Source organism: Phragmites australis, chromosome 9 (assembly GCF_958298935.1).
Source record: "Phragmites australis chromosome 9, lpPhrAust1.1, whole genome shotgun sequence".
NCBI classification, from domain to species: Eukaryota; Viridiplantae; Streptophyta; class Magnoliopsida; order Poales; family Poaceae; genus Phragmites; species Phragmites australis.
Window position 1 is genome coordinate 15,066,834 of NC_084929.1, and position 13,281 is coordinate 15,080,114.

A 13,281-nucleotide genomic window follows, 5' to 3' on the forward strand; every position below is an offset into this window, starting at 1 on the left:
CATCCAACTGAGTCACCAAGCCTACACCGCCTGCACCTACTCCATGGCCTCCCGTTGCACACCTGCCTCCAGGCAGGAGTAAACTAGCTGGTGGGGTTTAGGCTAAGCCCTGACATACAAGGTCGAGTGGTTGTACTGTAATGACTAGGTAGGATGTCACATCAACTCGGTCCTTATACGAGCCAAGGCAAACATCTCCACAAGAGGCCTGCCACATAGGCATCACCTCAACACTAAGTGCTGTCACACAGACAACACTTAGGCTCCTAAGGCATTCTCAACGAAACCCTGATTTGCCCCAGCTCCAACAGGTTTGTACCTATTATCATTATTGTTATCTGACAAGGTTTTCCCATCCCACAACTCATGCAGCACCAAACACAGGTTTTACAGATTCAAAAGGCTAAGTAAGATTAAGCATGAAGTAACGGTAAACCAACCTAAGCATACTAGCAGCAAGGTAATCGTCTAAGCATAAGTAAAGTAGCCGAGATAAAGTCCTAGGTTTACCAAGATTTAGTATACAGGTTGCTCACAAAAGGCTAGCTAAACTACACTAGGTCATAACTAGTTCAATAATTTAATGTATCATGCAAACATTTGGCGTAAAACGGCTACTACAGGTTGTGGTGATAAAACTGGGTTTAATATGATCAAAGGGAAATAGATTGCGACTTGCCTTCATTGAAGTCTTCGAAAGGGTCATGCTCGAACTCCTGCATTCCCGACTTCTCCTCCTTCTCGACAAACTCTCCAGACTCTAAATGCGGCACACAACAAAGCAAACACACAAATAAATTCAAATAAAATAAATATATATTTGAAATAAATAAGAAACAAGTATGAAGAGATAGAGTTTGAATTTAGATGAATATCATTGGAATAATCATCGAAATCAGAGTTGAAACAGAGGAAATACGTGCTTCGGAAGTTGGTCACTAGATTGAATCGAGAAAAAGAAAAGGGGAGAATATTCCTAGGATATTCTGTTAAAAATCCGATTTTTGGGAAATTGAGAAATGACACTGTTTAATGGGCTGGTTTTGTGGAGGTGGGCTTCAGTAGTTGGGCTAGATTTTGGGCTGAGATGGCCCATTCCGTCCCTAGTGAGGACGGTAACAAAAGGCAGAGCTTTTACGACCGGGCCCACGACCACAGAGAGAGGGAGAAATGACGATGGGGAACAAAGTTTGCGAACGGTGGCTGGGCTGGCTCAAAGACGGCGGCACTGGGGGATTTACGGTGGAAAGTCACTAGAGAACTCGCCCGTCAGTGGTTCCCGACGTTGGTTTGGGATGAAGATTAGCTCTAGGTGATCCTCACAACACGACAAAGGCAATGGTGGGGCATGTTGTCAGTGGCGATAGCCAGAGTAGCGTCAGTCGCACACCGGAGTTGGTGGCGACGGTGGTTGACACTGGAATCGCGTGGGGAGATAGTTTGGCTCGAGTTTGAGGGCACTAGGAGCTTGCACGTGGTGCGGTGAAGTAATCTGTGTGCTTGGTTTGGCTAGAGAGGCATCCACAACTGTTGGCGACGGTGGAGGAGCTCCGGCTGCTATGGTAGCTCAGTGGTGGCTCGAGAGAGGGGTGGAGGTACGGGATAGGGGCTAGGGAGGTCGAGAGGGGCTCGATGAAGGTCGTCGTGAGGCCCATTTGGCTGGCGGTGGCTTCGCGAGGTGGATCAACGTTGGGCTCAGACAATGGAGGAAGGGAACAAAGGGGAGGGAGAGAGAGGAAGGGAATAGAGTACCTCAAGCTTGAGTGGGCTGCAGTGAGGTGTGGTGGAGCTCAAGCACTAACTTTTATAGGCGGAGAAGGGAGGGCTCGTCAGTGTAGAGGTGGGTACGATGAGGTACGGCGAGGCGTGGCTCGACTCAGGCGGCATGAATGTGGCTACCGGCGATTAACTCGCCACAGTGGCTTCGTATGCGTGTGTGTAGGTATGGTAAGAGCCGGAGAGAGAGCGACACAGCAGTGGTTGGAAAAGACTGACGGTTGTCGCCGGCTCTACGCACAGTGACTGGTAGAGAGGGAAGAGGGTAGAGGGAGCACGACGGTGAGGGCGCACATCACACGACACGAGAACGGAGTTAAACGACGGTGGTTGGTGGTTGGCGGTTGGGCGGCAGGGTCCAGTGCATGTGCTTGGGCGCGCACGAGCTCTACCGCAAGCGCAAGCACGAGGAAGGAGAAGGAGTGGCGTGGGCTTGGAACACAGCTTAAATGTCAATTGAATTGGTGTATTCTTATAAAAGGTGTGAGCCCCGGCTCTGATACCAATTGAAAGGATCGGTAATGTCATAAGAGGGGATAAATTAGGACACTCAAAACTATTCAGCTCCAAAAAATTTACAAAATAAACATATATAGATTTCTATCTAAATATTCTCGGTTCATCTAGTGTGTCTACTCTACCATTTAAAAGGTTTGCATCATATAATCAACCCGAGCAAACTACTCAAGGAAGATAAACAAACAAGGGTAGATTGCAAGTATGTAAATACAAAAACATCAATAAGGTAGAGAGAATAAACTCGGCACAAGGGATTTTTATCCGATGGTATCGATAGTACAAACATCACCCTTAGTTCACGTTAGAACAACCACCTATGCTATAGCTTCAGGACGGCAGCCGATCATAGCCCTTGAGCTACCTAAGCCTCAAGTAGGGAATCACCAAGCCAACAAAGCAAGGCCTCATCAGAAGCCTCTTTTTTATCACTTGTTGTTGTCTTCACTTTGGAGCTTGAGCTACCAAGGCCAGAGTCTTTGCACGTCGTACAAGCATCTTACCACCGCTTCACACTAAGTCGGAGGGTCAACAAGCATAAGCCACCAAGGCTCATGATGCCAGGAAGTCACCAAGACTCCAAGATGCTATTGTATCACTTGGTACAATATAGGATCACTTCTTAATCACTTCTTTATGCAGCAACACCTAGGAACAACTGTCTCTAGGCATATTAGCACTAATTATTTTCTAATTTTATGCTTAATTGCCTTGGATAATCACTTTTAGTATTTTGATGGCTTGGATGTCTTCTCAAGTGTCTGTGAGCTTCGTTAAATTCCAACACACTCAAATAATTGAATGAGGGTATAAATAGCCTCAACTCCGTGAACTAACTGTTGCTCCAACAGTCACATTTTGTTGTACTCATCGGATGGTCTGATGTGTACAATACTATAAGCACCGGACTATCCAGCGTGTACTCTTTAAAAATTAACAGTTGGAACTCCACTTTTATTTTTGTGAACACTAGATAGTTCTTTGAGTTTATTTTTGTGAATACCGTAACATCCGACGTGCATACAGTGCTAACCGAGCTATTTTAGAGCCCCTCTATAAAATAGTCTGGTGTATTTATTTTGTGAACATCGAAACACCTGTCATGTATTAGACTCCGCTACAAATTTTTTTGAATATCGGGGTATTTTTCTTTGTAAATACTAGAACATTTTTATGAACACTGGATCTTTTTATCTATAAGCAATGGACAGTTTGTATAATTTTAATAAAATAATATGTATTTTAAACGTAACTTTTCACTCTAAACTATAATTTTAATGATTTTAGACTTATAAAAAGCTTGTAAAGAGCTCTTCGTGATTATACAGAAATCCATCATATTTGATCACATCAAAATTAATAAAAACAAGTTCAATTTATTCATCTATTTATCCCAACTTCAATAACTTCTCTTTTGTTGCATTCAGAAGATATATTAAAACATATACTTGATAAATATGTTAATTTTATTTACTATATTATTATTAATCATCAAAATCACATATATATTTAAAAAAATATTAAAAGAACCATATTCACTACAAAGAATAGAAATGAACTCTCACCGACAGAATTTAGACAATACGCTCGGACGCCCCAGGACTCAAAGTAAGCAAAGAAATATATTATATCAGTACATACAACTAATGGCACAAAGCATCTACGAGATTTGTGAAGAATGCGACCGGTAGTATATACTGTTCTGTAAGGGGCACCGTTTTGTACATGTTTTTTCAACATTTTCATGTATCAAAGCTTTACAGGTTACATTTTTTACCACTTTCCACCAACAGGTAATTCTTGCTGCCTAGAAGTCAAATACAGCAAGCAAAACTTGCAGGTTTCAGTTACACCCACCAGATGCATCCACTTATGCAACAATCACCAATTTTTTTTTTTTTTTTTTTTTTTTTTTTTTTACATAAAGCAAGCCGATAGCAGGCGTAGTCAGTCTCAATGGGCCTTTGCATTCAGATGTTCGTCCGGCAGACCTCTACACACTTTGGATGAAGTTTGCTGCAAGCATATGCTGACGTTGCAACTGAACAGCTCTCTAAACTAGTGCTTGGACATATTAACAAACATAAACACTGTCAGATAATCTTCCTGAACCTTCTCACATTGACCTCACTGGGAAGATGGTTTCACATGGTAAAGAAAAAGGACCTCCACTCCGATCTTCAATATGTGATTGCTTGTCCATTGTTATATGTTAGGAGTTTGTCATTTGGTGTCTAAAACAACTGGAAGAATAGACTTGTAGAACCATCACCAAATGACCGGATATCAGCAGGTTTTACCAATGCTCTACACAATGGGCAAGTCCGTTCTCGCTCAAACCTAGAAGCAGTAAAACAACAAGCTGTCACTTCTTGTGGGTTTCCAGATAGGAGAATCACAGGTCAAATTCATGGAAACAACGAAGCATCGAAAAAATTCAGTACTGAAAAGAAAAGGAAATTTAAGGGCATGCTGGTCCCGTTGCTGACTTTTGCCTAGCCTTGTTAGCGAGCAAGGAGGCATGTTACGCTCCCTTGCACACCTAAGTATTTCCTTCCTTTTGAGGGAGAGTTGAAGTGGGTCTCCACTAAAAAGGATTTCCTTACACAATAGCAAGGGTGGAAGGAGACTAAACATGTCCTAAATCGATGTAGTACGCCCAGTTGGACTAAAAATTGCTTTTACCAAAACAGATATTCTGCCTATCACCATAAGCAATAGTCCCTTTACGATGAAGATATTCTATAGATTAAACTCTATTGCAAAGTCAATAGCCATATTATTTTCTTTTTGCGAGATTCACTAGTCATAGTAATAGTTATAGATTGAATAACTGTTTTTGTTTTTAAATACCCCTTCCAAGACTGCTTCATTCACGGATAAAAAAGGCACAAAAATTCAGTAAATATATTCAACAAGATGTCTAACTAAAAACGAAGACACAACCAAACAAAATGCATAAAATAATATGGCGATCAAAGAATGTTACCATTCTGAAACACAGTCTTCACAGAAAATATGTTTACAGCGAAGGAGAACAGGCACATGCATCTTCTCCTGGCAGATGGCACACATATCACCAGCAGCTATTACCTGAATCAGGGCCAAAAATAAACATATCCATTAGCAATAAGAAAAACCCTAGATTACAGACAGCAGTCTTGACTCATTGAGACTTCCAACCAAACAGGTGCAACAATCACAATAGCCTATCTAACATTTCGTATTCCCTAGATCTTGGATAACTGATACTTTCGGACCTTACACAAAAGTCCTTTTAAAATTAAATAACATTAACCTAGCAAGCTTCCACAAGGACAATAGCAAAACTCGATGGTACTATTCCATCTGTATCACTTGCACTATTCTGAGCAATAAGAAACACATAATCAACCAAAGCTAAGAAATGTATATATTACTGTTAGCAAGACATTGAAGGCTCCATGGCATCACGGTGGATTATGGTAATCTCATTCGGTGGAAGCGCTTTTAGACATTTTAGCATTTGGTTAGCTGCTTTTCTAAACCATATTGCAAAACAGATCTTGTTGGTTTCCAAAACAATAGAAATATGATTCAGCTACTAACAAAGAAATCCACAGGAGAGAAAACAGGGAAGAACCAGACACTGGTAGAATTTTTAAACTATATGATCTACCACAGTCTGCTATGTTTTTCAAACACTTTCCAAACAGCAGCTTCAAAAAAAAGCGCAACACAGGGCAGCAACTGACCTTAGCTCTACAGAATAAATAGTAAAAACACTTCTTGAAAGAAACAAGTGTTAAAAAATTAGGAGATATAATGGGCTACCAATGGTATCCTGTTGACCAAGCAATTAGAGAATACAAACTAGTGGCATGACCCAGCAAAGGAGATTTTTACCTGTTCTGCAAGCGCATAAGACCCATAATGCACATCTTTACGTGACAATGCTTTCACTGCAGCCAAGAATGACTGAACCTGGAAGCCACAACGTCAAGAATCAGAAGTATGCTTTCAAACCAGTGGATTATATGTGGGTGCAACAAACAATTATATGTCAGTAGTACCTTCTCAACTACCGAAGTCAACTTGAAAGTCAGGTACAATCCAGTGGTCAAAGATGAGAAGAGACTCCCATATTCCTTGTTCAGAAAGAAACGGTACCAAACAGGAGTTGGCAACAAGGCACGATAAAGAAGCAGAAGGTACTCCACAAGGGTTAGCATTTGTCCCTAACAAAACAAGAATAATTGAAGAATCATCAGAACCAACTACAGGCTCCTCAATGTTTAACAAAAGGATGTCATTTAGTTGATGTACACTCTAATGCAGTAGAACTATGACTATATTTGAGTGAACAAGACCAGTACTATCATGATTCATCTACAACATAATCGTCACTAAGAATAGCACTGATCTTTTCTCGTAGATTATTTGTAGAAGTAAGGACTTGCTGTTATATTAACCAAAACCACATAAGATGATAAAACATGACTATAGGATTATCAACAATGATTTTTATAACAAAACATAAGAATTTGGAAAATATGGTCACCTGCCTACGGTAGTTACGGCCTCTGCAGTTCTTGTAGTACATAAGTAGCATGCATTTGATGGCCATTGCTGCCTGGCGAACCATTGTATCTGAAAGTAACCAATGGTTAGACATCAATGTGACACATCGTTAGATCAATTATGATAACATAAAATAAGTCTTAACTCTCCCTGAATTTCTAAAATAATGCTTTTTAAAAAAAATAGATTATCCTATGACGTGCCACTAACATGATGAATTTATTTTACAAAAACATCAAGTATGCGCAAGAAGCATAAGTGTAACAGGCTGAATTAAACATAATCAGTTTTATGCCATTCAAGCATTTCCAGTTCTCTAGTACAGTTTCGTGTTGCAATAAATTTAACTCATAATCAGTTCCCATAGTGTATTTCAATAAAGAACATCTTTGTGAGTCTGCAAGATTTCACAACCGCACAGAAGGTGACATCAAATGGGAAAAATTGATTACTTCAACAAAAAGACTAAAATGAAAGCAATAACAAAGTGTGTTGATTTCTTTGCCCCCAACCTTGCATAACTTCGCTAAAAGGCAAGGTTGAGCAAGCCAAACCTTGTTAGTGGAGGAGAGACAATTTGGCTCTCCCTCAAAAGCAAGGAAATCCTTGTCCACCTTGCCCAAATTCAAACCAGGCAAGGGACCAAACATGTTTTCTTGTCCACTAACCTTGTTAGCCAAAGCTAGGCAACTGTGGGTGAAGAAGCCAAACATGCAAAGTGTTCTTTGTCATACAGTCGCACCTTATAAGTTCTAAAAATCTAGAGAATGAAGAACGAAAATTCAAAAAAAAATTCACAATATGCCACTGAATAATTACATGATCTACAACATGCCACTTGTAGGGAGGTTGAGCTGTATGTCCCAAGCCTACATGTCCACCAGACATCAGTGGCATATAAGCATTTCCAAAATTCAATTACACTAGAACATGTCAGCAACCAGGCAGTGAAGTAATATGTTCATTTGCATTCAGCTTTCATCTAAAAAGTGTTAAATGTAGAACAATATTCAAATAGACCAATGTCTAATATGTAATAAACTCAAGAAATGCGATTCTATGTAGCTTAGAGACTATTTAGCAACCATACAATTGAGAAACTACACAAGCAAATTCAAGTTAGCAATACCATTGACCATGATGATAAAAATCGCATGCCAGAACGGTGGTATATCTTTTGGAGGAAGCATGAACAGAGGTCTTAGAAGATCATCATTCCTGTACCACCAATAGACGCCAAACACATGAATCATGAAGATTACCGTAATCCCAACGAGTACATATATTTTTCTCTCGCCCTGTTAAGGAGCACAAGTTGGAAATATCAAGATGTTGATAAAAAAAAAACAAGCATTTTCATGAACATTCAAATAGGTTAGTTTCACAGAAGTATGGCAGGTAGGCTGAGCAACATGGTACTAACTGGTGTAAGTAGTGGGAAAACATAGCTCAGCACTAGCTGATATCGTTTGAATTATGTATTTGACATTCTACTTTCCAATATGGGCAGAGCATAGATCTAAAGTTAACAAAAGCTTTCCGAAGCTCAGAAAAAAATCCCTTGGAAATTTCACTGTTTAACTCTGATTTGATCTCAAGTGCCATTATTTCTACAAATCATCAATGAAACATTTCTTTGTTGCAGATAAATCATTATGCTACCATTCCAACTGATGAGGTTAGCAGAAAGGAAATCCGCTAAGCTAGATATGCAATTTAGAAAGTAATACATCAAAAAGTCCAACCTTCAAAGCAGTTTGCTTCCTCAATATATCATTTGACTTGAACATTACAGCAGCAATCCAAATCGTAACAAAGAAACCTGCACACCAACAAATCCTTCCATTAGTGCGCACTCAGACCCTTCTACAGCAATCCTTGCCCAGACAAAAAATCAAACAAGATTTTAAAACTTAACTAAACATGATTTTTTAACCTCTTTAAATAGAAATATGGTGTTACAGGTACATACGTCATAGTGGCAGAAAGATACACAGGGCATATTCTCTCCAGGTAAGGTACTAAATAATGGAGTGCTAATTTGCTAAATAAAAAAGACATCACTAGGCAAGTGATGTGGGAAAATATTGTTGGTTTGGGAACGGGAAATGACAAGCTTATAACCCACCAATTCTATCCCAATAGGAGGGGTGGGTTTTGGCTGGGAAATGAGTAGCAAGCTTATACTCACAAACCCCATACCTGATACATCCAAACATGGTGTTCAGATAAAATGCCATAACCCTATCTCAAACCCACTAATTCATAACCCACCTCATTTCCCTATCCCGAGCAGACGCGTTAAATGCCTGGAGAGATGCATACAGCTTAATTTATTGCAAAGGAAGATAGGATCAAATACAGGGAACTTCTATTATGGTAAATGTAAATTTGCTCCGTCAAGCCATCACTTAAGACAAGCAGAAAATGCCTTTATGTGCAAGCATATACAAGCAGGCCCGTCCAAGGGCAGGAGCGAACTGAGAAACTGTTCAGGGCCTCCAACTTGGTTTGGGCCCCGATTAAGGACCAGAACTACTTCCATTTGCATGATACCAATAAGCAAAGTGATTAGGCCTCACACGGTCACACATGTTCCCTTGAAACGTCCCTCAATTTATTTTTCCTTGTGTGTACAGTGTGCTTTACAGAGTCACAAATACAAGTCATACTAGAAGTTTGTTATGTTCAAATAGTTTTTAGGCTTGTTCACCAATATGTGAAAAAATGTCTAGATTAATCTCAAATTTCTTTTTACTGGTTACAACATGAAACATAATTTCACAATGGAACATATATACTGTGATTTCTAACTTCTTCTTATGATAGAAATTAGTTGTCTGAGTGATATTTTTATAACCATATCTGCAATTTGAGGCAGCACTTGTTGATGTTCCAACCTCCCATGCATGTAACATTGAAGGCGCTTCAATTGAGCTCAATCTTTTGCTATCCAAAACTTTTTTTAAAAATAATCAAAGATCAAAGAGTTCTCAAGAAAACAAGCTAGCTCTCCTATCAAATGGTACAATCACGGTTTTACAATTCTTCTGGCAAAATTTTAGTATACTTGATCCTTAGATTTTGGGCATATTTTAAGTTATTGCACAGGGCCCCCATTATTCCAGGGACGGTCCTGCATACAAGACAGGTTCTCGACAAACCTCGTCACTTGATCACAAGCTCAGCCAGATAGGGAAGGAGAATAGATATATATATCCTAACTAATACAGGAGCCTGATTTCAGAACGTTTAATAAAGCAAAGCTACCGCAGCTAACTCACCATACCAAGCTATAATGTTAGTCCACATTGGAAGACCAAAATAACAAACTACAAACTCAACTAAAACGAGTAAAAACACTAGCAATCCAATCACAACGGTCCGAAAATAACCCAAGTTGTTCCCCACAACCACGGAATATTGCAACCACATCATACAAAATAGATGTTGTGCCCTGCCATAGTACAGAAAAAGCATAACACATGCTACCTTCAAACATTACCACAGCTGAACTAAGTTGCTGTACCCTGAAACCACATGCTTTTCCTTTTTCTTAGCATTCATAACAGAAGGTACTAAAGCCTAATGACAAAATTTAATATAAGCAAACAAAATTCCTGTGAAATTTACTCTAAACTCCCCCATTTGTTAAACAACCTTGCCAATTTTTAATAACAAACTAGAATCGCCACAACACTAAAATCGCACAATATTTCAGTACCCATGACATCTCTAGGAAATGAGAGAAATGTGCAGCAAACCTTGGAGGTGCTGCCGTATGAAGACGACGAGCAGGAGCAGCGAGAATGGCAATATCTGCTCGATCCACCGCGCGACGTGGTGCACGTCGTACCGCTGGTACGCGTGGTCCCCACCCACGTTCCCCGACGCGCCGACCCCACCCCCGCCTCCGACGTTCGCCTCCGCGTCCGCACCGGCCCCCCTCCCGGTCGCGGACGCCTGGTCAACCTCGGAGCCGGTGGTCGCCTCGATTGAGTCCTCGGACGAGGCCGCCGCGGCCGCCCCGCCCGCGGCCTCTGGGTCGCCCGGGCCGCCCTGGATCCGGATCGAGACCTCCCCGTCCCCAGCGGCGGCGGCGGAAAGGAGGCCATCGACCTCGGAAGACGACGAGGGCGCCGCGGACGGGTGCGCCGCCTGCGGGGCGGGCCCGGAGAGGACGACGCCCGAGTACTCGAGGAGGGCCGCGAGCGGGGCCTGGAGGAGGCTGGCGGCGGAGAAGTTGAGGCCGTAGCGGCGGAGGACGGAGGGCGCGGCGCCGGCGCCCGGGCTGGGGCCCCGGCGATCGGTGGAGCCCCCCGCCGGAGGGTCCATCGCCAGCGGCAGCGAAACCCTACGAGCCGGTGGCGCACGCGGAGGCGGGCCAGACGCTGAGACCCCTGGAATGGGAGATTCGGGAGATCCCCTTCGCTTTGCTTGGGTTCGTCTGTTTTGCCTTTCGGTATCGGCTCGGCTTTCGTTTGTTCACCGTCGCCGTGGTGGTGATGGTCTAGCCGTCTAGCCCTTCTTTTTTATTTGTTTGGTTTTTATTTGAGCAAATTTTATTTGGATCCTATATTATTTGGTACATGTTACGGAAAAATAAACCACCTGAGAATAATTATTGAAGATTGCTACCGAAGGTTCTTTTGGACCCTAAAGAACCTTCGGTCTATATACCCTCAGCAGAATGTTTGACTTTTGGAGGCTGTGGATCCCTTCACGTCATCTCTCTAGTACGTACGTGGCCTTCTCAAAATTCGAAGCAACAACAAGTCTCTCTGGAGCCTTCGGCCTCTGGACTATCAGCAGGAGGCCTGGGCCTCGGAGGCTGCGGACCTCTTCGGGTCACCCTCCGGTGCCTGTACGGCCTTTCGAAACCTAAATATGCAGCCGGTCTCCGGAGATAATATTAGTGAAGAAAGTGTTGTAAACTATAGAAATTTCAATGTTTTATGCCTTGGGCCGACCTTTGGGCTGCTAGGACCGGGCTACTGCTTTGCTTTCGGCCTAGGCCCGTGAAGGGCACCTTCTAGTAGGCTACTAGGGCTGGGATGGGAAAGATTTTTCCCTGGCTGTGATGTTCGATCTTTTTCTGGGTGCTGGCGGCGGCAACGGCTTCAGGCCGATCCTCCCAGGGGCTTCCCCGAGCGGTTGCTCCTCTGGACGGCATTGCCGACTGCAGCAGCACCGGGAGTCGTCGGATCGCTGGATGGCCGCGAGTATCTCGCTGGGAAGGCTAGCGCCGGTTCTCTGCGATGGGGAAAAGGCTCCTATTTCTTCCCCTTTGACTGTTTTCCTCTCCCTTGTGATTTCTCTCTGAGGTGCATCGGGAACTTGAGCCTGAGTTTATTTCGTGCTGTCTCCGGTGTTCTATTCAGGACTGTTGGTGGCCGGAGCTGCATTGTCGAGGCTCGCCCGTATTGCGGTGGCAGTACGGTAGAGGGCTTTGTATCTCCGATCTCCTCTCACCGCCGGCAACGGAGGGTGATAGGTTTTCTAGGATAGCGACTTGCTAGCCGTGCCTAACCTCTCTTCATTTCGATTTCGGTCATTTTTCGCTATGAGTATTCTCCCTCTCCCTTTGGACGGCACATGCTCTGTGATGATTTTGTGATTTTAGGTTGGGCTATTAGCTGAGTACAATAGTTATAGACTTGTGATCTGGATAGAGAGCTGTTGTCCCTGTTATTAGTTCGGCACTGCATTTTGGGTGTCTCTGTTATTGCTTTTGTACTGAATAGTGGCTGTAGCCTTTTGTACACATGTTGCTGAATTTTGGCTATAGCCTACTGCGCATTTGCTACTGAATATTGGCCGAAGCCTCTTCAGTTCCTTTTTGAAGGTGCTCTGATCAGCTCTGTACTGAAATATTTTGGCCATAACATACTTCAGTAGATCTCATATTTTGTTTGACTTGGTTAGTACTGTTATGGCTAGATGAATTCAGTTAGAGGATCTCCATTCAGTTCACTGTCCAAAACGTATACTTAATTTTGTCCAAGTTCTATTTGCTAGTTGAGATCTCACTAATAGCCCAATCTCTGATAAGATCAATAGAACAATTAGGGGGCAAGACAACTAAGTCTTGGGGCCAATTGTTATACAAATTTGAGAGCAATAAATCTTCTTTCATATTTGTGCTGTCATTATTTTGGAGTATTTACTCATATGCTTTATTCTGGAATTCGGCTATTTAAGATACACATGTTAGATATGTTTGCTACTGTTATTATTCATTTTCTCAGTTGTTTATCCATGTGTATAGATAGCTCGAATTTTTGTTCTTGTAATTATGTATGTGGAATAATATATATGCTCAATTTATGGCATTTTATTCAACAATCCAGAAAACCTATTAGTGCTTCTAAGATAACTAGCTCTGGCTCTTCTGTCCTACCATCGTCATCCTCGGACACGATTAAGCCT

The 13,281-nt window shown here is 42.2% G+C and overlaps 1 protein-coding gene across 1 annotated transcript; it reads right to left on the minus strand.

The window, feature by feature from the left end:
- Positions 1–3,895: 3,895 nt before the first annotated feature.
- LOC133928669 (uncharacterized) lies at positions 3,896–11,354 on the minus strand. Its single transcript, XM_062375105.1, has 8 exons — positions 10,617–11,354; positions 8,598–8,674; positions 7,982–8,150; positions 6,833–6,921; positions 6,345–6,509; positions 6,178–6,255; positions 5,282–5,385; positions 3,896–4,632 (listed from the first exon to the last, which is right to left on the minus strand). The coding sequence occupies exons 1-8, from the start codon at positions 11,185–11,187 to the stop codon at positions 4,527–4,529; spliced, it is 1,359 nt and encodes a 452-aa protein (XP_062231089.1). The 5' UTR covers positions 11,188–11,354; the 3' UTR covers positions 3,896–4,526.
- Between the last annotated feature and the right edge of the window lie 1,927 nt (positions 11,355–13,281).